Genomic DNA, 25,377 nt, shown 5'->3' on the forward strand with positions numbered 1-25,377 from the left:
CAGACAAGGGAGGATCCTTTAACACTCCGCAGCTTCCCCCGCTCTAGAAACGTGGGAACCCAGGAGTCCAGCCGAAACTGTAAAAACCCGCCCCTTGGAGGGGAGGGCGCGGAGGCGAGGAGCGGAGGTCTAGCAGGGCGCCTGCGTACTGGGTTCGGCGGGCTGAGGTCGCGCGGCGCGTCCCTCGCCAGCTGCTCACACCGCGCGAGATTTCCTCCGCAGCTGCGTGGCGGTGCGTGCCGGGAGAGGGGCGGCCTCACAGCTGCGGGCCGCGAACTGCGAGCTGGCTGGCGTCTTCCGGGTGTGGGAGGATCTAAGGGCCGGGGTGACCTCCACTTCTCCTGGAGCTGCGGCGACGGTGGCGTTATTGCCTAGGTCACTAGGTTAGGGAATGCTGCAGAAGAAACAGAGGCAGGTTGTTTTCTTTTTTGAACTGTTGGGATTAAGCAACCTCGAGTGTGGACGTAATTGTGTTTTTAAGGTGCGTCTGGGACGTTGGTTTAGCACATATTTATTGGGCATCTATCATGTGCCAGTCAGAGAGTGAACGTAAAACATTGACACAAATCCCTATCCTCTCGGCGCTCACAGGGGAAGCCAGTTTGAAATTTGGGCTGTGGACGCAGGTTTTTATTCATTTCCATGTGAATGGTTGGTAGTGGGAGCCAGAGAGGACGATGAGGTCGGTGGGATGGGCCAAGAGCCAGGCAGGAATCCCCACAGATTCGACTTGGGCAGAAGGTGAGGGAGCACCAGCCAGCCAGAAAGAGTTGAAGGATATCCCAGAGATTTCCACCTTTTACAACAAGGCCGTGGTCAGCAGAGCCGTTTATGGCAGGATAATTGAAGGAGATCAGGATAGGGAAGTGTTTCTTTAGAAAGATACTAGGAAGCTCATGATTCGGAACTGGGATGTGTTGTGTTTGAGTGTCGGTTCCAGTGTCGGTCGTTACCAGTTGTGCCAACATGGGCAAGTTATTCGACCTCTCTGTTGCTCCCTTTCCTCGTCTAGAAAATGGGGGTAAAAGACAGTACCATCCTCGTAGAGTTGTTGGGTGGAGGGGTTAAGCGAGGCAATGATTATAAAAACTTTAGCCCAGTTCCTGGCACTTAGTAACATTCGGAAGACTGGGGGAGAGGAGTCGTTCCTAAGATCCCATGTGATTAGAACCTGGCCAGGTACTTTGTCCACTTAGTTCAGTGCCCTTTTCCTAATACTAGGCTACAACGTAGACGGTCAGATGACACACTCTTTACGACCAGCACGGGAGTGAATCTGTCTTTCTTTCTTTTTTTTTTAAGATTTTATTTATTTGACAGAGAGAGAATACAAGCAGGGAGAGTAGGTGAGGAAGAAGCAGGCTTCCCTCTGAGCAGGGAGCCTGATGTGGGGTGGGAGTGAATTTTTCAGTTGCGTTGATCTCGTGTTATTTGGGATAATACTTAACATAACTGGAAACCCACTTAATATCATACCAACCAAACATGGTATGCTTAACGTGAGTCAATCAAGAGTTGAGTGTCCTCCCTACTCCTCTACTAGAGATGAATGTAATCACCAACACCTCTCTTTTCAGATCTACAGCTAGGTATGTCATATTTTAAGATTTTGATTTTGTAACTAAATCAAGTTCTTTATATTTTAAATGTGTTTGTTGTGCTATCAAGGGATATTGTATCTTAGTTAATTTTATTGTATCTTAGTTAATTTTATCGTATCTTAGTTAATTTTAGTATGTTATAGTTGAAAACTTTGAAATTTAATACAGAGGGAGAGAAATTTGATAGTGTACTTTTCATGCTGATAAACAGTATTTGGACAAATATGCAGTGTGCATATTTTAAAGAAAGCATGCACAAAGTAATCAGAGAAGAAGGCAAATATGAAACTTCATTTGGGAAGACTGAAAATTATGGTGCTGTTAGTAACCACTTCAGGGCAGTTATCTGTGGATACAGCACCAAATTGGAAAATTTTGTTTTTTAATTTTCCATAATTAATGCGTAAGGTTATTAAATGGAAAATTTCCTTTAAAAAATATGTTTAGGGGCACCTGGGTGGCTCAGTGGGTTAAAGCCTCTGCCTTCGGCTCAGGTCATGGTCCCAGGGTCCTGGGATTGAGCCCCGCATTGGGCTCTCTGCTCAGCAGTGAGCCTGGCGCCCCACCTTCCCTACTTGTGATCTCTGTCTGTCAAATAAAAAAAATCTTAAAAAAAAAAATGTTTAGTCCCACAAGACATTTTGGACTTCTTGACATGATGAGATAGGATGCACATAGCACCACCTTTAAAGATTCTTGTCTAAAAACTGAACCTGCATCTAATCAAATCTCTAGATCTAACTGCTAGTCAGGGATTGGGGTTAAGGGGTGGATGAGGAAGATAGAAGAATGAGGTAAATGACACATGAGGGAGCAGTCAAAGGGTATTCATAGACAAAGGAATTAAGCAACAAATGCTTCTTCAACAATCAATGGCATCAAATAAAAGAGAGGAGACTCAAAGTGGAGTATGTGGACCTTGAATCCTGATTCTAATGAACCAACTGTAAAAGGACATGTTTGACTGAGGGTTGCTGGAGGGGAGGGAGGTGGAGGGATGGGGTAACTGGGTGATAGATATTAAGGAGAGCGCATGATATAATGGGCACTGGGTGTTACATGAGACTGATGAATCATTGATCTCTGCCTCTGAAACCAATAATACATTATATGTTAATTAACTGAGTTTAAATTAAAAAAGGGGGGAATAAACTAAAAAAAATAGATTGCCTGTAATTGGCAAAACAAAACAAAAAAAAAAGACTTGTTTGAGACAGGGAATTTAAATATGTACTAGGTACTAGATAAGGAGTTATCTAAATTGCCAGTTCTGTCAGGTTAATGGTATAGTGTTTGTATTTAAAATAATCTGTTACCAGAGATGCAAACAGAGGGATTTTTGGCAATAGGATGATGTCTGGGATTTGTTTTAAGGGGAAGCAGGGAAATGCAGTCTTTTAGCAGGGAAACGTGCATGAAAGAGAATGGATATTGAGGGCTGCTAGCCATTAATGTCACAACCATTGAGATTATAAAAACATACATTACAAAAAGTAAGAAAGCAATGTTCTTTCTTCTGTCTTAACTGAATGTTCCTAACATCATTTAGTTAATTGGGAGTAGAATTCCCTTCCTCTAGGAAAGAGTATCTATAGGAGAGTTGGATCATTATATGGCTGTATATGTAAAAACTCTGTTTGGGGGAGATTGTGGGACAATAGTGCATAGAGTGAGGCATGTGAGATCTGGGATGAGAAGAGTATATACCTGTCCCAACTCCTTTGCTTACCTGCTGTGTGATCTTGGGTACTAACTGTATCTTTGCTTCCCCATAAAATGAGAATAGTAATACATTTATCTATATAACTCTGTTTTAAAGAATAAGTAATGGAATGTATGTGAAAGTTCCATATAAATTATCTCCATTTAAATATTTTGGAAGCAAGATTTGGGAACTACCCTGTGATGATTATTTAACATACTTTGGAGTATGTATGAATATCAGGTTTATATAGGATACTCCGATACTTTATAAGGTACAGAGAAAAATGAAGAAATTGAAATATCATGCAAATTTAGAAACTGGATTAGTGGTAGAGTCATGCATAAACAAAATTACCCAGTGATACAAGGCAAGGGATTATTAAATGTCAAATGGATTTATAGATGGTTGTCAAATGTCTAAATGTGCTGCTGTATAAAATCTTTTACAATATAAAATATAAAATTAGAAATGTAAAGAGCTAAATATGTTGCAATTGTTATAAAAAATAAGTGGTTGATACAGTTGTTTTCCTTTGGGCTTCTCCATGTTATGTACTAAAGATAAAATATCTAAGGAGAGAAGACAGAAGTGGTAAATACGTATATTGATTTTAAGAAAGATAATGTTTGCTTAGTATTTTAGAAGTCAAACAACTTAAACATACAGGATGGAAATTTTTATGTAGTAGTTAAGAGATTGGCTCTGGAATGTCAGGCAGGTTGGGTTTAAGTCTTAGCTCCACCACCTTAGGAAGGTGCTTTAAACCCTTTAAGGGCCAGTTTCCTCCTGTAAAATGGAGATAATAACACTACTTAATATGATTGTTAGGAGATTAAAAGAGTATATATTTGGGGTGCCTGGCGGGCTCAGTCAGTAGAGCATGTGAATTTTTTTTTTTTTTAATATTTTATTTACTTGTCAGAGAGTAATATTTTATTTACTTGTCAGAGAGCGCGCTCGAGAGACCTGCGCAAGCAGGGGGAGCAGCAGGTCAAGGGAGAAGCAGGCTCCCTGCTGAGTAAGGAGCGGGATCATGACCTGAGCCAGAGGCAGACCGGACTGACTGAGCCACTCAAGTGTCCCAAGCCTGTGACTCTTGATCTCCCGGTTATAAGGTCGAGCTCCACACTGGGTGTGGAGATTACTTAAAATCTTTGAAAAAAGAATATGTACATTAAATATTAAATGAGTGTGTGTGTGTGTGTGTGTGTGTGTGTGTGTGTGTAGATTTCATAGCACTCACAGTAGTACTTGGCATATAGTAGCATTCGCTAAGCTCAGGGCTGTTTCCCCCAAGTCAGATAGTGCCAGCGCTGGAACCTCATTTTGTTTCTTTCATTAGCTCAAATTGAAAATCCAGAATAAACTGATCCTTTACCTTCTTATTTTGCCATCCTGTATTACAGAATTTCCTATAAGATGAGGATTTCAAATCTTTTAATGTTTTACCTTTTTTTTGTTGTTGTTAAAAAGATTTTATTTATTTATTTGAGAGAGAAAGAGAGAGAGAGAGAGAGCGAGCGGGCATGAGAGGGGGGAAGGTCAGAGGAAGAAGCAGAACTCCCTGCAGAGCAGGGAGCCTGATGCAGGACTTGATCCCAGGACTCCAGGATCATGACCCGAGCCAAAAGCAGTTGCCCAACCAACTGAGCTACTCAGTCACTCCAGTGTTTTACTTTTTAAAAAAATGTTTGTTCCAACTGAGCCAGCCAAGCACCTCTGATGTTTTACTTCTTCTTCTTCTTTTTTTTTAAAGATTTTATTATTTATTTGAGAGAGAGAGAGAGAGAGAGAGTGCATGAGAGGAGAGAGGTCAGCAGAAGCAGCAGACTCCCTGCCCAGCAGGGAGCCCAGAGTGGGACTCGATCCCAGGACTGCAGGATCGTGGCCTGAACTGAAGGCAGTCGCTTAACCAACTGAGCCACCCAGGCACCCTGATGTTTTACTTCTATTATAAACAAAACTTAATTTCCATTTTAATGAATAAAATCATTTTTGAAAATTTGGTTACATTTCAAGCAGCTAGTGTTTTTATTTTGCTACTAGATCAACTGTTTAGTTCTAGAGGAATATATCTTGTTTTCATTTAATCAAGCCACAGTGGGAGGCGTAATCATAATGGTATAAAGATGAATGTGCTTGAATTACGAGGCCAAAAACATTTTGTCTTAGTCTTTTGAACTTGTTCCTGTTAGCCAAAAATTCTAATTAGATTTGGTCTTCCTTTATATATTTGCTTTAGGAGGCAAACTCTGACAGGAGATTATATCTTTTCTGGATCCTGAATATGACTTTTCCTCTCCTTCAGAAACACAAATATGGTCTTTTTAAAAATTGTTAAACATTTTTAGACTTTGTGATTTAAAAACATTTCTGTTTATAGGAGTTATTTTATACAGAAATCTTCTGAGACCACTGTACATCGAGGTGATGATTGTACAAAGAGTGGTATTGAATTCCCGACCTGGTACGTATTTGTGACGAATGAACAGCTGTGGTCTTTGATAATTATTATTGTTATTTTTAAGATTTTTTTTTTTTAAAGATTGTATTTATTTATTTGACAGAGATCACAAGTAGAGAGGCAGGCAGAGAGAGGGAGAAGCAGGCTCCCCGCAGAGCAGAGAGCCCGATGTGGGGCTTGATCCTAGGACCCTGAGACCATGACCCAAGCCAGAGGCAGAGGCTTTAACCCACTGAGCCACCCAGGCGCTCCATTTAAGATTTATTTATTTATGAGAGGGAGAGAGCAGGGGGAGGGGCAGAAAGCGGGGGAGAGAATCTCAAGCTGACTCCCTGGTGAGCGAGGAGCTCAAGGTCAGGTGAATCCCATGACTGAGAGCATGCCCTGAGCTGAAATCCAGAGTGGGACACGGAACTGACTGAGCCACCCAGGCACCCCAGTCTTTGATGATTATTAATGAAAATGAAGGAACAAAAAGTAACAGTTGGGCGCCTGGGTGGGTGGTTCAGTCATTAAGCATCTACCTTCAGCTCAGGTCATGATCCCAGTGTCCTGGGATGGGGGACCACATCGGGCTCCCTGCTCAGCAGGAAGCCTGCTCCTCCCTCTCGCTCTCCTCCTGCTTGTTTTCCCTCTCTCCCTGTGTCTCTCTCTGTCAAATAAATAAATAAAATGTAAAAAAAAAAAAAGTAATAATGTGGTAAATTAAAGTTAGGAAGATATTAACCCTACTAGAGATGTGAGAAGAAACTAACTCAGTTTTTTTAATGTATTTTTTTTAAGATTTTAAAAATTTATTTGGCAGAGTGAGATCACAAGTAGGCAGAGAGGCAGGCAAAGAGAGAGGGGGAAGCAGGCGCCCCACTAAGCAGAGAGCCTAATGTGGGGCTCCATCCCAGGACCCTGAGATCATGACCTGAGCCAAAGGCAGAGGCTTAAACCACTGAGCCACCCAGGTGCCCTGTAATACTCAATTTTTAAGTAATTACCTATCAAGGCTATTTGTTGAAGAAGAAAAGGTATTTTGGAATGATTATATTTAAGAGGTTATGTTACAAATATGGATGGCTTTTGTTTTTTTCATTGTAGCATACATTGTCGATTCTTAAAACTTGCCTTTCTGTTTTATGTGAAAAGCACTGACCTATGTCTGTGCTGACATTTAACCTGAATCATAGAAACTTAGGTGTGGAAATAACCTGGGAGGTTTGGGCACATGCTGCTTTGATTTTACTGTTTAGTGTGTGGCCTGCGGAAATCACTTACCTTGTCTGTTTTTTTCCCCCCACTTACATTTTCTAACTTCAGTTTTAATAAAGTGAGTTGTTAGATTAACATTTTTACATCTATTCCCACCTTACACGTTTGATGATTTAATCAACAGAGAAAGTTTGCCTATGTTAAACGTAACTGAATAAGAATACACTTTTAGTGATGGCATTTTTTGCTTATAAATTTTTCTTTTCAATCTTCCAATTTTCTAATTTTCAAACTTTTTAAATTTATTTATTTATTTTAAAGTTGGCTCCACACTCAGTGTGGAGCTTGAACCCACAATCCTGAAATCAAGAGTTGCATGCTCCACCAACTGAGCCAGCCAGGTGCCCCAAGACTTTACTTTTTTAAAAAATTGTATTCATTTAAGTTTCCATTTCTTCTTAAAATGAGGAAGGAATGTTTACTTAAGTATTTATTTTGGCTGATGTGGTGTTTCTGCTACCTTATAAATTTTGAATTTTTGTAATTTAAACTGGCTATGAGTTTTCACTTTTTGAAATCCTATAATTTTAAAACATGAAATGATTTATCTGTAATCATCTTTAAAAAGAAATTTTGAAGTTAGCAATATTCCACAGGAACTTCTTGGGGAAAATCAAGAGCAGTTGAAACTATTTTTTTTTTTTTAAAGATTTTATTTATTTATTTGACAGACAGAGATCACAAGTAGGCAGAGAGGCAGGCAGAGAGAGAGGTGGAGGCAGGCTCCCCATGGAGCAGAGAGCCCGATGCGGGGCTCGATCCCAGGACCCTGGGATCATGACCTGAGCTGAAGGCAGAGGCTCAACTCACTGAGCCACCCAGGCGCCCCAGTTGAAACTATTTAAAGAGGGCGCCTGGGTGGCTCAGTGGGTTAAAGCCTCTGCCTTCAGCTCAGGTCATGATCCCAGAGTCATGGGATCAAGTCCCACATCGGGCTCTCTGCTCCTCGGGGAGCCTGCTTCCTCCTCTCTCTCTGCCTGCCTTCCTCTCTGCCTACTTGTGATCTCTGTCTGTCAAATAAATAAATAAAATCTTAAAAAAAAGAAACTATTTAAAGAATTTATACTCTGTTACAGAGAAATTACAAAACGATGTAGACTTATTCGTGTCTGTATTAAAAGGGAGTTATCTGAATCCTAGAGTTACCTTCTAAAAAATAAATAATTACATGGGAAAGTAATGTTTTGATTTTATATTTTCCATAATATTTTAGGAAAAAATGGTAATCCAGTGGCAGAAAATTTCCGAGTAGAAGAAGTAAATTTATCAGACAATATCAATGAAGGACAAGTACAAGTGAGAACTCTTTATCTTTCTGTGGATCCTTACATGGTAAGAATCAGGATTTTGTGACTTGGTGAAAATTAATCTTATTTTCATATTTTTCATGTTGCATTTTAATATTATTGTGCAATCCTTATGATTAATAAACACTTGAGTAATTATATCTTGATACCCAGGAATCACAGATTGCCTTTGCTATTCACTAGTGTTCTGAAGGAGTGTTGTAGAAGAATGTTTTCATAATAGTAGTACATGTGGTTAATCAGGTTTTCAAATGTCTAGATCACTTCCCAGTAGTAAATAAAGCTTGAAGATAGTAGATTAAGATTGGAAATTCTCTCAGATTGATCGAGTTTACAGTGGAGGCTCTGTATAAGACCTTTATTCTAGTTGGTCTCTCTTTTTTTTTTTTTTAAGACTTATTTATATATTTTAGAGCAGTGGGAAGGGGGAGAGGGAGAGAGAAATTCAAGCGGACTTGAGATTGAGGCCTGACCCGGAGCTCAGTCTCATGACCCTGCGATCACAATCTGAGCAAAAACCAAGAGTCGGACGCTTAACCAGCTGCACCACCCAGGCACCCCTCCAGTTGATCTTCGGACGCTTAACCAGCTGCACCACCCAGGCACCCCTCCAGTTGATCTTGTTTTGAAGGAACGACTCATTTTTAGAGAAAGGAGATTTGTTGAAAGATACTATTTAGGACTACAGCTGAAAAGCCCTCAGGCATATGGACTTAGACTCAATACAGAAATAGTTTTTGCTTCTCCTTTTCCTACACAAACGCTTTTTATTTCATTTTCTTGCCTGATTAGCACCTCCAGTACAGTGTTACATAGAACTGGTGAGAGTAGAATCTTTATCTTGTTCTTAGATTTGAGGGAGAAAGCATTCAGTCTTTTACCATTAAGTATGGTGTGGGATTTGGTAGTTGCCCTTTATCAGGCTGAGGAGATTTCCTCCTGTTCCTGATTTGGTTCCTGGTTTGTTGAATGCTTTTATCATAAAGGGATTTTGTTTATTGTGATAAGATACATATAACAAAATATGCCATTTTAACAATTTTCAAATGTATAATACAGCAACATTAGGAACATTCACAATGTTGTGTAGCTACCGCTTTCCATTTCCAGAAATTTTTCATCTTCTAAAACAGGAATTCTGTGCCCATTAAATAATAAAGTCCTCCTTACTCCTTCCCCCCCAGAAGCAGTTTTAGATTTTGTCATATGCATTTTCTGCTTCTCTTGAGATGATCTTGGGGTTTTTGCTTTTTAATCTCTTGAAATGGTTTATTACATTAATTAATTTTTAGATGTTAAATCACTTGTATTCTTCATTTGTCTCAGATGTATAATTCCTTGATATGTTGTTGGATTTATTTATTTATTAAAGATTTTACTTATTTATTTGAGAGAGAGAGAGACAGGTAGTGAGAGAGATCACAGGCAAGGAGAAGAGAGAGAAGCAGGTCCTCTGCTGAGCTGGGAGCCTGACTCAGGGCTTGATTCCAGGGCCCTGGGATCATGACCTGAGCCAAACAAAGGCAGACACTCAACGAACTGAGCCACCCAGGTGCTCCTGAGATTTATTCTTTTTTTTAGATTTATTTATTTATTTATTTGAGAGAGAGAAAGTGTGTGTGTGTGTGTGTGCGCGCAGATGGAAGGAGGAGCAGAGGGAGAGGGATAAACAGACTCCATGCTGAGTGCAGAGACCCATGTGGGGCTTGATTTGGGTGACTAAGCCACCTCTGTGCCCTGATACGTTATCAGATTTAGTTTGCTACTATTTTGTTGATTTTTTTTTTTTTTTGCATCCATAAGGTTATGAGACTATATTCGTGGTCTCTTGTTTTCTTGGGATGTGTTTGCCTGACTTTGGTATTAGGGTAATTTGGGCCTCAGAATGGGTTGGGAAATGTTCCCTCCTGTTCTTTTTTTTTTTGTTGTTAAACTTTTTTTTCAAAGATTTTATTTATTTATTTGACAGAGAGAGAGATCATAAGTAGGCAGAGAGGCAGGCAAAGAGAGAGGGAGACGCAGGCTCCCCGCCAAGCAGAGAGCCTGATGTGGGACTGGATCCCAGGACCCTGAGATCATGACCCAAGCCAAAGGCAGAGGCCCAACCCACTGAACTACCCAGGCTCCCTCTTTTTTTTTTTTTTTTTTTAAAGATTTTATTTATTTATTTGACAGAGAGGGATCACAAGTAGGCAGAGAGGTAGACAGGGGTGGGGGGAAGCAGGCTCCCCGCTGAGCAGAGAACCCGATGCGGGGCTCGATCCCAGGACCCTGGGATCATGACCTGAGCCGAAAGCAGAGGCTCTAACCCACTGAGCCCCCCAGGCGCCTCTGACCCAACGATTTTAGGAGAGATGATGAAACACCTAAGATTATAACATGGATTAAACTCATGACCTCCACTTCTGAATACCCCAACCTCAAGACAACAAAAACAGAAAACGCATGTTTCCTTCAGGGAAGTACATAGCTTCTCCATCCACTCATTTCATGCTACAAAACTGACTTTTTCTTGAGAATTTTGTCTTTTCATTCTCAGTCAATCTCAAGTCCTGCGGGTCCTACTTCTAAGTACCTCTCAATTCAGTCCACTTCTCCATAAACTCCAAGGACATCTCTTTAGTCCAGATCACCATTGTTTCTCTCCCAGTGGGGTATCCTTGTATATACTCCCCCTTACGTGGTCTTTCACACTGCAGCCAGAACGATATTTTACAATAGTAACTAATCATGTCGCCTTTATGTTTAATGGCTTTCCTTTAGTCTTGAGATGAAGACTAACTTTCTGGATATGGTCTAAGATGCTTCATAGTCTGGTCCCTGTTTGCCTGCCCAGCTTACCATCCCCTACTTTACTTCTTCCCCTTGTACCCTGGCTACACTGGGCTTCTTACTTGTGTAACACACCAGTGGCCCTTTTTGCTTAAGCCTTATATTAGCCATGTTTCTCCTTTTCTGTATTTTTTTAATTTGCAATTATTCTGTGCAGAATTTACTCCTGGGCCATAAGTTTTTGTTTTCTTCAGTTTCTTCTGGGATATCTTTTTCTTCTGTGCAACCTCCTCTTCTGGTTTAGGGACAGTTTGCTCTTTTTCAGGAGGGATCGTCTCGAAGGGGCAGGGAGAGCCCATGTGTGGGTTCATCTTACCAGGAGTCCTGTAAGTTCTATGCTGCGCCTTGGGGACTTTGCTCACCTGGCTGGGCTAAATGACCAGAGAATCGACATCTAAACCCTAACGTGCAGCATTACTCTCTGCATTGTTAAGCATGTGTAGTAAAAATGCATCACTCTTCTTGGGCCACTGACTCTGTGTCCAGCCCCACTCTGTAGCCTGGACACACCTACCAGCTCTACCACTATAGCGACAGAATGGCACACACGGCTTCAGCAAAGTGATATCTTTTGGATACTTGGTGGCTTTTCAGATACGCGTACGCTTGATGGCCTGGGTGGTTTCATGTGTGTTCTTAAAATGAACACAGAGATTTGAACCTCTTGATTTGCATGATTTTGTAGCCTCTTTTGGGTCAAGCAAATAGCAAACCGTTTTTAGAGGTCACCTCAGGCTGCTTAGGGGAAGAGCCCTTTTCTGTATTTTTTAATGCTTTCATTTCTTAGGGGTCTTCCCAGTCTTGGAGAGACTGCCCCTACCAGCATATTTTTAGAGATAACAAACATCTTGCCTGATACATAGCAACCACCTCCTTCTTCTAACTCTTACACACCAAGCTAATATTTTCCCTGGCCCAAATCCCCAAAGGGTCAGGTGCCAGACAACTAGGGACCACCCCTATAATCAGAGCCCACAGAAATTTTCCAACTGTCTAATCCTAAACTTACTCAAGTTTGTCCAGTCTTTCTTGCCTGTTTCTTCCCCCTGAAAGCACAGTAAAGACTTTGGGCCATTTAAAAACAAACAAACAAACAAACAAACAAACAAAAAAACCCCTGGGCCATCCTGTCCTGTTGCTGCTTTTTCTTCCTCATTAACTCTAGTGCTTCCCTGTGTGGCCCTGTGTGGTATGGTGTGCTCCTCCTCTTGGGAATTATAAGTGATAAACTCTTCCTTCAAGAGTTTGTTGACAGTTGGCCCCATGTCTGTCGTTTGACTATACCTGACTAAAAATCCTGAGTACAAATTAAAACAAGCCTACATACATATTCTCCCTCTGTCTTCCTCTCTCCCTGGCCAACTCATGTTACTCCCTCAAAGCCTGCATTAAAAGGATTTGCTTTGGTAAATTGCCTTGAACCCTCAGACTAGTCCTCTCTCTGTTACATTTTCTCAAAACAGGACCTTGATCTATAGCATTTATCCTAGTTGTAATGAAGAATTACTGGGGTAGTTATTAGATGTCTGTCTTTCCTTTTTTTTTCTTTTAAAAAATATTTTATTTATTTGTCAGGGAGAGAGAGAGAGCACAAGCAGGGGGAGCAGCAGGCAAAGGGAAGAAGCAGACTCCCAGCTGAGCAAGTAGCCTGATGTGGGACTTGATCCCAAGACCCAGGGTTCATGACCTGAGGTGAAGGTAGACGCTTAACCAACTGAGCCTCCCAGGCATTGCGATGTCTGTCTTTCCTAATAAAGAGTAAACTTATGGAGACAGAGCTCTTATTTATCACTATATCTCCAGTCACTAGCAAGGTGTTAATATTAAGTACTAATGAAAGGAAGGAGGGAAGAAAATCATCTTGGTTGCTTTTACTAGACATTGTTCTTAAAAAATATATATTCAAGTTCATAACTAATTTTAATCACCAGTGTACACAGTATTAAATGGTTGTATTTAATGTATATATACTACTTTGATTTGATATTTAAGTGACTTTATATCCATACTTAGATATGAAAAACCAGTCCAAATATCATTATTTTGGTGGTTATATAATATTCTATTGTGTTGAGAAAATTCTCTATGGAGAATTATTTGCTCCTATTTTCTCTGTTAGCCTCTTTTAAGAGGTACTCAGGGGGCACCTGGCTGGCTCAGTTAGTAAAGCATGTGATTCTTGATCTTGGGGTTGTTAGTTCGAGCCCCACATTGGGTGTAGAGATTACTTTAAAAAATAAAAGCAGGGGCGCCTGAGTGGCTCAGTGGGTTAAGCCTCTGCCTTCGGCTCAGGTCATGAACTCAGGGTCCTGGAATCAAGTACCACATCAGGCTCTCTGCTCCGCAGGGAGCCCGCTTCCCCCTCCCTCTCTGCCTGCCTCTCTGCCTACCTGTGATATCTGTCTGTCAAATAAATAAATAAAATCTTAAAAAATAAATAAATAAAAGCAAAAAAAAAAGCAGATTACCTTAAAAAAGGAGAGAAAGAAAGTCAAGTCCTTGGTCTGGCAGTATTCAGTGGCTGTTGCATTTGCTTTCTATGAATACTTGGGAGAGGGACACTAGCAGAAGTGTAGTAAATATATTGTCATAGAAGTTTCTGCCTCAATTACCCGTTTGGTCCTTTTCCCTGGTGAATTGAACTGTACCACATGAGGCGCCTTAATGAGGTACCCATCTATCTTTTCAGTCTCCCACACTGCCTCTGCACCTTGGCCTTCATGAGTGGGCAACAGTGAGCCACAAAGAAGAGAGTCTTAACTGCTTCTCAGAGATATCTTTAGCTCTAGTCCTGTGGAAAGGTGTGGTGCTTCTGTGACATTTTGTCTTCGTAGAATAAAGAGAACATCTACCTGAGGTTAGGCGGTATGATGTAATGCTTGGTCTGACTTGTAATGAACAACCGTGTAAAAATTGTTTCGTTGCTTCTTGGGTTATTTCCATGGAGGAAGCAGAATCGCTAGGTCAGTAGAAATGAGTAGTAATATGGTCTATATGTTGCCGGTTTGTTTTCTAGAAAAAATGTAAAGTATTATAATAGCAACATGTAAGTGTATGTAATTTGACACAATCCATTGAAAGCACTGATGCAGTATTTTGTATTATGTTTGCTAGTGTAATGTAATAGTACCTACTTTAATTGTTTAAAAATTTTAATAGCTTTGTTGAAATATAATTCATCTGTCATACAGTTTATACATTTAAAGTGTACAGTTCATGGGCATCTGCCTGGCTCAGTCAGAAGAGCATGGAGTTCTTGATCTGGGGTTCATGAGTTCAAGCCCCATGATGAGTGTCGAGATTACTAAAAATAAGTAAATAAGTAAATAAACTTAAAAAAAGATAAAGTGTACTATTCAGTGGTTTTTAGTCTGTTCACAAAGTTTTGGACCTTTCTAATTATACTTCTTTACTGATTAGAGCGGGGATACATCCCTTTTTCAGGATAAAAAATAACTGAAAGGAAGATAGAATTTAAGATAAGTATAATTTGTTTGACTAAGACTTAATTTGACATTACTGACTATATACCTTTCTTTTAGTCATGAGGTAAATTAATAAACTGGCTGGTATTGCCAGGCAGAATTACCATAATCGTTTTTCTCTTTTAGCGTTGCAGAATGAATGAAGACACTGGTACTGATTACATAAGACCTTGGGAGCTATCTCAAGTGGTTGATGGTGGAGGTATTGGGATTGTCGAAGAAAGCAAACACATTAATTTTACCAAAGGCGATTTTGTGACTTCCTTTTATTGGCCCTGGCAAACCAAGGTTATTCTGGATGGAAATAGCCTAGAAAAGGTGATATATATAATATGCAATATCTGGATTCTCTCCACCACCCCCCCCGCCCCCGGTTTAATTTTTACTTTGTGCATTTGGCATTCAGTTTGTTATCAGGGAAAAATAATAAAAGCATGTATTTTCTTTTAGATAGCTTCCAAAATGTGGAAAACTTTTGTTTCTTTTCCACTGTTGGCCGTAACTATATGACAATTCTTAGATTATTAGCGGATGGTGGTGTTTTCTGTATTTTATTTCTCAAATTTTACAACTATAAAATAAAACCTGAATTGTAAGCATCAAAAAATATTTTATGCCAAGAACCAGCAGGCCCCTTAGAGTTCTGTGCTTTAAAGTTTCCTGAGAGGGGCGCCTGGGTGGCTCAGTGGGTTAAAGCCTCTGCCTTCGGCTTGGGTCATGGTCCCAGGGTCCTGGGATCGAGCCCCACATTGGGCTCTCTGCTCGGCGGGGACCCTGCTTCCTCCTCTCTCTCTGTCTGCCTCTCTGCCTACTTGTGATCTATGTCTGTCAAATAAATAAATAAAAATCTTAAAAAAAGTTTCCTGAGAAATTGCCATTTAACTTAAGAAGTGCATTTGGTTTGTTCTTGAAATGACTTTTTCTATCAAAGTCCTGAGTTCAGTCTCTGCTGTTACTTGAATCATGTGAAATTACCAATATTTGTCTGTTTTTCCCTATGAAACCTGGTAGCTTCATGTAATTCAACCTAATATATGTCATCAGGGAAGTTACTTCATGCCTCTGGCCCTTAGCTTCCACATGTGGAAGAAGAAAATAGTGTAGCTCTCCCACAGATGAGTGTGGACATTCAATGCTATGAGAAATAGGACTAGGACTTTCTTAAAAGTTTTATACAATTTTAGTACTTTTTTAAAGAGTTTTTAATTTTTTAAATTTGAGAGAGGGAGGGGCGCCTGGGTGGCTCAGTGGGTTAAGCCGCTGCCTTCGGCTCAGGTCATGATCTCGGGGTCCTGGGATCGAGTCCCGCATCGGGCTCTCTGCTCAGCGGGGAGCCTGCTTCCCTCTCTCTCTCTCTCTGCCTGCCTTTCCATCTACTTGTGATCTCTCTCTGTCAAATAAATAAATAAAATCTTTAAAAAAAAAAAATTTGAGAGAGGGAGAGCACAAGTGTGGCAGGGTAGGGGCACAGGGAGAGGGAGAAGGAGAAGCAGGGAGTCTGCTTTCTGAGTATCATTGACTTTCACATCTCAATTACCTTTATGTGTACAGTAGATTTAACTGGTAGTCGATTAAGACTACTGAATACAAACTGCCATTTTATTTGTTTATGACAAATCAAATCAAATTTATGACAAATCAAAGTACAAATCAAAATAATGTAGTGAATCTTAATTATTTTTGGTGGATAATTAAATTTTTACCAAAGTTAATCAATTCCTTAAAATATTATTATAAAATTTTTATGGTAGGGAGTCTTTCCATATCATTTCTTTTTATCCAATTCCCCCTAACTTTACAGATAAGAAAATAGACACAGAGAATGTAGAAGTATAATTAACTATTGATAAGGCCTGGTAAACATATAAACATAAAATGCTAAAAAGTTGAGAGCCCTCATTTTACTCTGTAAGTAAACTAAAAGAAATTAATTTTATGGTACATTTTAAGCATCAACAATGAGAACTCTTGGGGTTTGAGCTGATTTTTTTTTTTTAAGATTTTATTTATTTGTTTGAGGGAGAGTACAAGCAGGGGGAGGAGGAGAGGGAGAGGGAGAACCAGGCTCCCCACCAAGCAAGGAGCTCAATGTGGGACTCCATCCCAGGACCATGGGATCATGACCTGAGCCGAAGGCAGGCGCTTAACTGACTGAGCCACCTAGGTGCCCCTGAACTGATTTTTTTTTTTTTTTAAAGATTTTATTTATTTATTTGACAGAGATCACAAGTAGGCAGAGAGGCAGGCAGAGAGAGAAGGAAGCAGGCTCCCTGCCGAGCAGAGAGCCCGATGTGGGGCTCAATCCCAGGACCCTGGGATCATGACCTGAGCGGAAGGCAGAGGTTTTAACCCACCGAGCTACCCAGGTGGCCCCCTGAACTGATTTTTATATAGATAAATGCTTACTTTGGAATTATCAGAGATTTTATTTATTTATTTATTTATTTATTTATTTATTTATTCTCAGAGATTTTAAAACCTTCCAATTCTGCCTAATGTTTTCCCCTTAAATATTTCTTCTCTAATTTTTATATACTTGGGGCACTGATGAGAAAGAATGCTTAGTGTCTTTCATGTGAGAATTCCTTAAAGTTTTTGTTTGTTTTGCCATAAAGAGAAGTAATATTCATTTCTTTTTTACTTTGTACAAGTAAATTATAGAATTTTAGCAAGACCGAAGAATGGCTTACTGTTCTAGAATAACATATTGGGTTATTAGTCTGCTTGGAATGCCATTACAAAATACCATAGACTGGGTGGCTTAAACGACAGAAATTTATTTTCTCAAAGTTCTGGAGGCTAAAAGTCTGAGATCTAGGTGCTGGAAAATTTGGTTTATAGTGAAGCCTCTCTTCCTTACCTGCAGTTGGCTGCCTTTTTGCTGTGTCCTCACAGGGCATTCAGCCTTTCATTTGTGCACATGCAGAGAAAGAGCTCTGGTGTCTCTTCCTTCTCTTACTAGGAAACAAGTCCTTTTGGATTAGGGGCCCTTCCCTAGGACCTTACTTAACTTTAGTTATCTCCCTAAAGGTCATGTCTCCAAATATAGTTACATTAAGGGTTAGGTCATCAACATAAGAATCTGGGGGGACACAACAGTCCATAACAGGTTGTCTCTACATTGTTGACTTAAAACAGGAATTCCTAGTATTATTTTTTAAAGTTATATGTTTTTTTTTTAGGTGGACCCACAACTTGTGGACGGACACCTTTCATACTTTCTTGGAGCTATAGGTATGCCTGGTTTGACTTCCTTGATTGGGATACAGGAGAAAGGTCACATAACTGCTGGATCTAATCAGACAATGGTTGTTAGTGGAGCTGCTGGTGCTTGTGGATCCTTGGCCGGGCAGGTAAAATTTCTGAGAATTAATTTGATTTTCTAAAGTAAGTGGTCATAATCAAATTTCTGGATACATGTATATAGTTTAAAATATAAAATTGAACAAATTTATAATACTCATTTTACACATTTTGGGTAGAAATGATGTTATTATGTGCTTAGACTCTCTTCATAACAACATGAAAAATGTAGATTTTTGTATCTTGTTCTCTATTAACAAAAACAGACATGGTAAATTCTAGAGCATTGCTTTAATCAATATGAGGAAGAAGCTCATAGAGTACCTATCTGGAATTCATGAATTAAAAGGCAAACTCATATTTTTGAAAAGAATCTTCAAATTAGAGAGCACTTACTGGGTTCTAGAAATATAATAAGGATTATGATAGAATTTTTAAGTAAATTTATGTTTTATTTATTTATGTTTTATGAATAACAGCCTTTATGGTGTGAAAACCATTGAAACAAAACATTTTATCATAGTAGTGATTTTAATTCCTCAGAGGCCTGAAAAATATTGAACTGCAAGATAGTGATGTTTTGAGTCTATTTCTTTTATGAAATCAGCTTTGAATTGTGTGATTGTAACATTAAAACTAAGTCTCATGTTAGTCAATCTTCATTTTTTTAGGAGTGACCTTCTATCTGGTCTCAATTCTTTTGGTTTCAAATTCCTTTAAGCCAGCAGCTCTGTAATCAAACCTAATTGTGATGAATACTCTCATATACTTGTCATATCTTGTGTGCTTTCACATTTTTACACTTAGATGTGGTAACAGAAAATTGTTTAATTTTTAAAATTTCCCCCTTAGATCGGCCATTTGATGGGCTGTTCCAGAGTGGTGGGAATTTGTGGAACACAGGAGAAGTGCCTCTTTCTGACCTCAGAACTAGGTTTTGATGCTGCAGTTAATTATAAAAAGGGGAATGTCGCAGAACAGCTCCGTGAATTATGCCCAGCTGGAGTGGATGTTTACTTTGACAATGTTGGTGGTGACATCAGTGATACAGTGATAAGTCAGGTTGTGTGCCGATTTGTTTGTTATAAATTTGAATACTATATTTTATTTGTACTATCTTTTTACCTGATATCGAGAAAAAAATCTCTATAAAATTCTAGGGTTTATTGTGAGAAATAGTGTGATGGTCAGTATTGTAATTAAATGACCAAAAAGCTTGCTACAGCTACTTCCATTTGCTTTCAGAATTTGCATGTGAGTATCAGTTTCAGTTCTTTGCTAGCAATAGTATATTTTCACCTGCAATTTATTTTTGTCAAGAATTAGTTGTAGGGATGCCTGGCTGGCTTGGTTGGTCAGGCATGCAACTCTTGATCTCAGGGTTGTGAGTTCTAGCCCCATCTTGGATATAGAGATTACTTAAAAATAAAATCACATTTGTACTGTTCAGATGGTGAAGTTTTGACCCTAACTCCCTATCAGTTAAGTCACAGCCATGGCCTCTGGCTTTGGGTAGGGATAGGATTTACAAAGATTACAGGTATTTACATATTTTTATTGACAATGTTATAAAATATGAACATTAGCTATTAACACCCCATTGTCTTTTACTGTATGTAAAATTATGTGCAGTTGAGGTTAAATTATTTAAATCCAAGGAAATTCTTTACTGCTACTACTAATAGTAGCAATAACAATGGTGACACAAGTGTAATTCTTTTGCACATTACCAAACTTTCATTTACCTCTATGTTCCTTTGGAGGGGACTTGTTTCCTAGCTAATTAAAACTCTTAAATACATATCAGGCATAAATCTTCAAAGCAAAAGCAATTAATTGCACCAAATGATTAAATAACAATAATCAAGGAGGCATTCATGGCATTGAAGCAGCCATAAAATCAGTAAACATAGCAAAGGCATGTATCTTAGGGTATAATCCTCAGTTTTCTCTGAACAGATGAATCGGAACAGCCATATCATCCTGTGTGGTCAAATTTCTCAGTATAACAAAGATGTGCCTTACCCTCCTCCACTACCCCCTGCCATAGAAGCAATCCAAAAAGAAAGAAACATCACAAGGTATGGTCTCCCCTTTTCCCCTTATTACCAGATTCATGAGTTTAAAGATCATAGATGTATATGGAATGCATTGTTCTTCATATATAACTTTTCCTTATTTTTAAAAAAGATTTATGTATTTTAGAGAGTGAGAAAGCATGCTTGTGCGCATGGTGCGGAGGGGCAGAGGGAGAAGGGGGAGAGAAGCAGACTCCTTGCTGAGCACGGAGCACAATGCAGGGCTTGATCTCATGACCCTGAGACGATGACCTGAGTCTAAATCAGCAGTCAGACACTCAACCATCTGAGCCACCTAAGCGCCCCTATAATTTTTTCTTATGAAATAAAGCTTGAAAATATACATTTTAAGCCAGTTCAATATTTAGGTTTTTGCAAAGTAGCTCCCTAGCAGAAAAGTTTCTTTTTTTTTTTTTTTTTTTGGCAGAAAACTTTCTAAAAAATGCATCTGTCCTATCAATCTTTTGCAAGTCTTTTTTCCCCAAGTAATAGAAACTCACATTGGATTCAATGCAAAGGAAATTTATTGGCTCATGTTTCTGAGAAGTCCGGTATTAGCATTGACTTAGATTTGGCTGGATAAAAGGTTGGCATGGTGGCATCACCACTCAGTTTTTCTCTGCCTCTGGGTTGTTCTTTATTTTGGGGTGGCTTTGTTCCCTCGCAGGCTCTCTTGCAGCACAGCAAGAGGATGACTATTACCTCTAGTCCTATACTGGTTAGTAACCCAAGCAAAAAAGAGAACAGCTCTCTCCCGTTTTGTTAAGTCCCAAAGCTGATACTTATTGGCTCAGACTGGCCTGGCTTTGGTCACAGAAGGGTGGGGAAAGGATATTACCCACAAAATAAAATCACAGTGCTAATTACCAAACAGAGTTCTGGATGCCGGCCAGACAATAGAAATCCACTATACTTACACCTGTAACTACACCAAAAATAACAAAACTGTGTCTGACCAGACTCTGTGTGATTAAGTCCTAATGTTTGAAAGATTAACAGATATTAAAATTCTGGAATGGTTTGGTGTTGGACTATTTCACCCTCTATAATTTCTGATCATTATCCTTTTCTTCTCCACTACAGAGAAAGATTTCTGGTGTTGAACTATAGGGACAAATTTGAGTCTGGCATTCTACAGCTGAGTCAGTGGTTTAAAGAAGGAAAACTAAAGGTAGAACTTGCTTCTGTTCTTTATCATTTGTCTGCTACTTAAGATGCTTTTTTTTTTTTTTAAAGATTTTATTTATTTATTTGACAGAGATCACAAGTAGGCAGAGAAGCAGGCAGAGAGAGAGGGAGAAGCAGGCTCCCCACTGAGCAGAGAGCCCCATTGATGAGGGGCTCAATCCCAGCACCCTGGATTCATGACCTGAGCCGAAGGCAGAGGCTTTAACTCACTGAGCCACCCAGGTGCCCCTACTTAAGATACTTTTATGTTATTTGAGTTTATGATAGCAAACATTAACTTCATAATAAAAATTACTACAAAATTGCACTAAATGTTGTAAATTAAGTTTTACTCCCAGGTGAGTATAACCTCCTAATTGAGAAACTCTCTCTGGTTAGTCCCTTTATCTAAGATTTCATCAACCTTTACATTTCTTAGACTGTATTACAAGATAAATATGTGTTTTTTTCCAAATTTTAATATTCATTACTTTAACAAATATTTATGGAATGCTACTATGTGTTAGAAGCCATGCTTTCTCAAAAATCTTATAAGCACCTCTTTGTACCCCTAACCCTCTACCACCATACTTCTTTTGTTCCCACCCCGATATTCTGAATAATCTTGGTTGGTGGCTGAAAATCAAGAGTTATTAATCTGGGGTCTAGACCCTGACCTAGGATGTTCTTGAAACTTGCAAATCATAGGCAAAGTTATATGTGTGTGTGCTTATGTTTATGTACTTTGTCTTTTGGAAAGAGGTGGTATAGTTCGTGATATTACCAATCGAAGATCAGACAATGGGAAAAGAGGATTTTATTTTTAAAAGATTTATCTACCTATTCGAGAGAGAGAGAGAGAGAGAGAGAGAGCGAGCATGTGCCTGTGAGTGGTGGGGAGGGGTAAGGGGAGAGAGAGAGAATCTCAGGTAGACTTCCTGCAGAGCCAGAGCCTAGAGCTAATGCTAGACTCAATCCCATGATCCTGAGATCATGACCTGAGCTGAAATCAAGAGCCAGATGCTTCACTGACGGAGTCATCCATGAGCCCCAAGAGGACTTTATTTTTATAAATCATTTTACAGGAAACTTTTCTGTGCTACCTCCAAGAAATGAAGAATGTCTATTTTTAGACAGAAAGTGCTAAATAGTCTTGCTGCCCTTTGCAAAAATGAAGAATATTAAAATTGACCCTGAGCATCTCAGGGTTTAAAGGTGCTGACACCCTCCCCCTCCATGCAGTTGAAAATCATAGTGTATCTTTTGACTCCCCCAAAACTACTAATAACCTACTATTGACCAGAAGCCTTACTGATAACATAAACGGTTGATTACCATGTTTTGTGTGTTACATGTAATTTATACTGTATCCTTTTTTTTTTTAAGTTTATGTATTTATTTGAGAGATAGTGAGAGAGGGAACACAAGCATGGGATGGGGGGGGGTGTTGCTGGGGAGGGAGAAGCAGATTCCCTGCTGAGCAGGGAGCCTGATGCAGGGCTCATGACCTGAGCCAAAGGCTGACGCTTAATGACTGAGCCACCCAGGCACCCCTATACTGTATTCTTTATAATAAACTAGGGAAAAGAAAATGTTATTAAGAAAATCACAAGGGAGGGGTGCCTCTGTCTTTGGTTTGGGTCGTGGTCTCAGGGTCCTGGGATCAAGCCCTGCGTCGGGCTCTCTGCTCAGGAGGGAGCTTCCTCTTCTCTCTCTGTCTGCCTCTCTGCCAGCTTGTGGTCTTTCTCTCTGTCAAATAAATAAGTGAAATCTTAAAAAAGAAAGAAAGAAAGAAAATCATAAGGGAAAATACATATATAGTACTGTGCTGTGTTTATAAAAAAAATCTGTGTATAAATAGACATACACAGTTCAAACCTATGTAGTTCAGGGTCAACTGTAAATAGATACATTGAACTTGAAGAATACTATATGTAGCTGTTTTGATTTACAGATCAGAGAGACTGTGACAAGTGGATTGGAAAACATGGGAGGTAAGATGAATGTAAATTTATTTATTATATGCATGAGCTTAGCACAAATACTCCCTTTTTTCCTTGAATTCTACTTCCCTGGTGTTTTTTTCTTTTTAAATCATTTCTTTCCTTCTTGTAAAACCGTTCTGCAGGTTTACTTAAATATCTTAATCAAACTCCTATTAAAGTTCACCATAGTGGTATTTAAGAAGTATTGTTTTCACATTTCAAATAATAAATGTTTCTTTGGTTTTGAAACAATTTATGAAAAAAATGTAACACTCATGAAAGTCATTTAGCTTCTAGGTAACTTTTTCAGGTTGAATGGTTTTATTTTCTTATTTATTTGAGAGAGAGAGAGAGAGAGAGAGGGCAAGCACGCAAGTCAGTGAGCTTGAGGGATGGGGAGGGAGCAGAAGAATAGGGAGAAGCAGGATCCCTGCTCAGCAGGGAGCCCCAACCCTGGGCTATCCCAGGGTTCTGAGATCTTGACCTGAGCCCAAGGTAGACACTTAACCAACTGAGCCACCCAGGTGTCCCCAGGTTGAATAATTCTAAGGCATCGTGAGATTATATTAAACACATTTTCAATATTTAGATTTCTTTTTTTTTCTTTTTAAGATTTTATTTATTTGAAAATGAGAGTGAGCATGAGCTGTGGGGCGGGAGAGGGAGGAGAGACAGGAGAAGAGGCAGGGAGCAGGGAGCCTGCCCTTGGGCTCAGTCCCAGGACTCTGAGATTATGACCTGAGCCGAAGGCAGAAGCTTAACCAACTGAGCCACCCAAGCACCCCAGATTTCTATTATCTTTAATAGTTTTTTTTAAAAAAAAGATTTTATTTATTTATTTGAGAGAGAGAGAGAGCACAAGTAGGCAGAGGGAGAGAAAGCAGGCTCTCTACTTAGCAGGGAGCCTGATGTGGGGCTCAATCCCAGAACCCTGGGATCATGACCGGAGCCGAAGGCAGCCACTTAACCTACTGAGCCACTTAGGCACCCCTATTTTTTTTTTTTTTAAGATTTTATTTATTTATTTGACAGAGGTAACAAGCAGGCAGAGAGGCAGGCAGAGAGAGAGAGAGAGAGGAGGAAGCAGACTCCCCACCTAGCAGAGAGCCCAATGTGGGGCTCGATCCCAGGACCCTGGGATCATGACCTGAGCCGAAGGCAGAGGCTTTAACCCACTGAGCCACCCATGCACCCCAGCGCCCCTATTTTTAATAGTTTTTGAAAAATTGTTTTTGCTGACATTTTATCCTCATACTTATTCTAGTCTTCAGACTCTAAACAGTGAATATTGAGGTAGATATGAACATTTCTAGTTTGGGTAAAAAGCACATTTTTAAGATATAAATTGGGTTAGTTTATCTTATAACTTTGTCAGTGTTTCACTTGAGGCTTCTTTTCATGACATTTTCCTTCTAAATATTAAAATCATTGCAGAAATTATTCAAATTAAATGTATGTGTTTGTACTGATAAACATGTATGATAGTGATATTTATGTTTTCATATAATCTAGGTTTTTTTTTCTTTCTAGCTGCATTCCAGTCCATGATGACAGGAGGTAACATCGGAAAGCAGATAGTTTGCATTTCAGAAGAAACCTCTGTGTAATGTGTATAAGCATCTTCATCAAGGAAATACACAGATTTTTTTTAACTTTTTTTTTTTTTTTAAGATTTTATTTACTTGACAGAGATCACAAGCAGGCAGAGAGAGAGAGAGAGAGAGAGAGAGGAGGAAGCAGACTCCCTGCCTAGCAGAGAGCCCAATGTGGGGCTCGATCCCAGGACCCTGGGATCATGACCTGAGCCGAAGGCAGAGGCTTTAACCCACTGAGCCACCCAGGTGCCCCTTACACAAAGATTTTTAAGATACATTAAAAAAAATTCTTAGAATACAGATAGCTTTTTATTTAAATTGATTATTGGTACTATCATCTAGTTGCATAACATAAACTTTTCCTGTATCTTCAATATCATGTATGTTCTCTATGTCCAGCATGATTATTTACAGTACTAGATTGAAATCAACATGACCTATTTTTCTTTCTTTTACTAAAACTGAGACTATATTTGATATTTGATCAGATATTCTGAAACCATTGGAGATTTGATACAACTGCTTAATGGATCATACTTTATAAGTCAATTTTTACAGTTAATAATTTTTATTTAAAATAGAAAGCTTGAGAAGA

At 39.3% G+C, this 25,377-nt stretch overlaps 1 protein-coding gene and 1 pseudogene across 5 annotated transcripts; one reads left to right on the forward strand and one right to left on the reverse strand.

Annotated features, from left to right (window-relative positions):
- Positions 1-153: 153 nt before the first annotated feature.
- On the forward strand, positions 154-24,843 carry PTGR2 (prostaglandin reductase 2). Of its 5 annotated transcripts, none has more exons than XM_032837289.1 (10): positions 154-232; positions 5,690-5,773; positions 8,244-8,362; positions 14,781-14,972; positions 17,837-18,007; positions 18,810-19,019; positions 19,917-20,038; positions 21,119-21,206; positions 23,157-23,196; positions 24,718-24,843. In XM_032837289.1, the coding sequence occupies exons 2-10, from the start codon at positions 5,737-5,739 to the stop codon at positions 24,792-24,794; spliced, it is 1,056 nt and encodes a 351-aa protein (XP_032693180.1). In that variant the 5' UTR covers positions 154-232; positions 5,690-5,736; the 3' UTR covers positions 24,795-24,843. The 5 variants fall into 5 exon arrangements, with proteins under 5 accessions (XP_032693180.1, XP_032693179.1, XP_032693181.1 ...); XM_032837288.1 differs by lacking the exon at positions 154-232 and adding an exon at positions 420-481; XM_032837290.1 differs by lacking the exons at positions 154-232; positions 23,157-23,196 and adding an exon at positions 420-481.
- LOC116854999 lies at positions 11,330-11,870 on the reverse strand (annotated as a pseudogene).
- Positions 24,844-25,377: the final 534 nt, after the last annotated feature.

The sequence above is a fragment of the Lontra canadensis genome, unplaced genomic scaffold (genome assembly GCF_010015895.1).
Source record: "Lontra canadensis isolate GAN:19392208 unplaced genomic scaffold, GSC_riverotter_1.0 scaffold98, whole genome shotgun sequence".
NCBI classification, from domain to species: Eukaryota; Metazoa; Chordata; class Mammalia; order Carnivora; family Mustelidae; genus Lontra; species Lontra canadensis.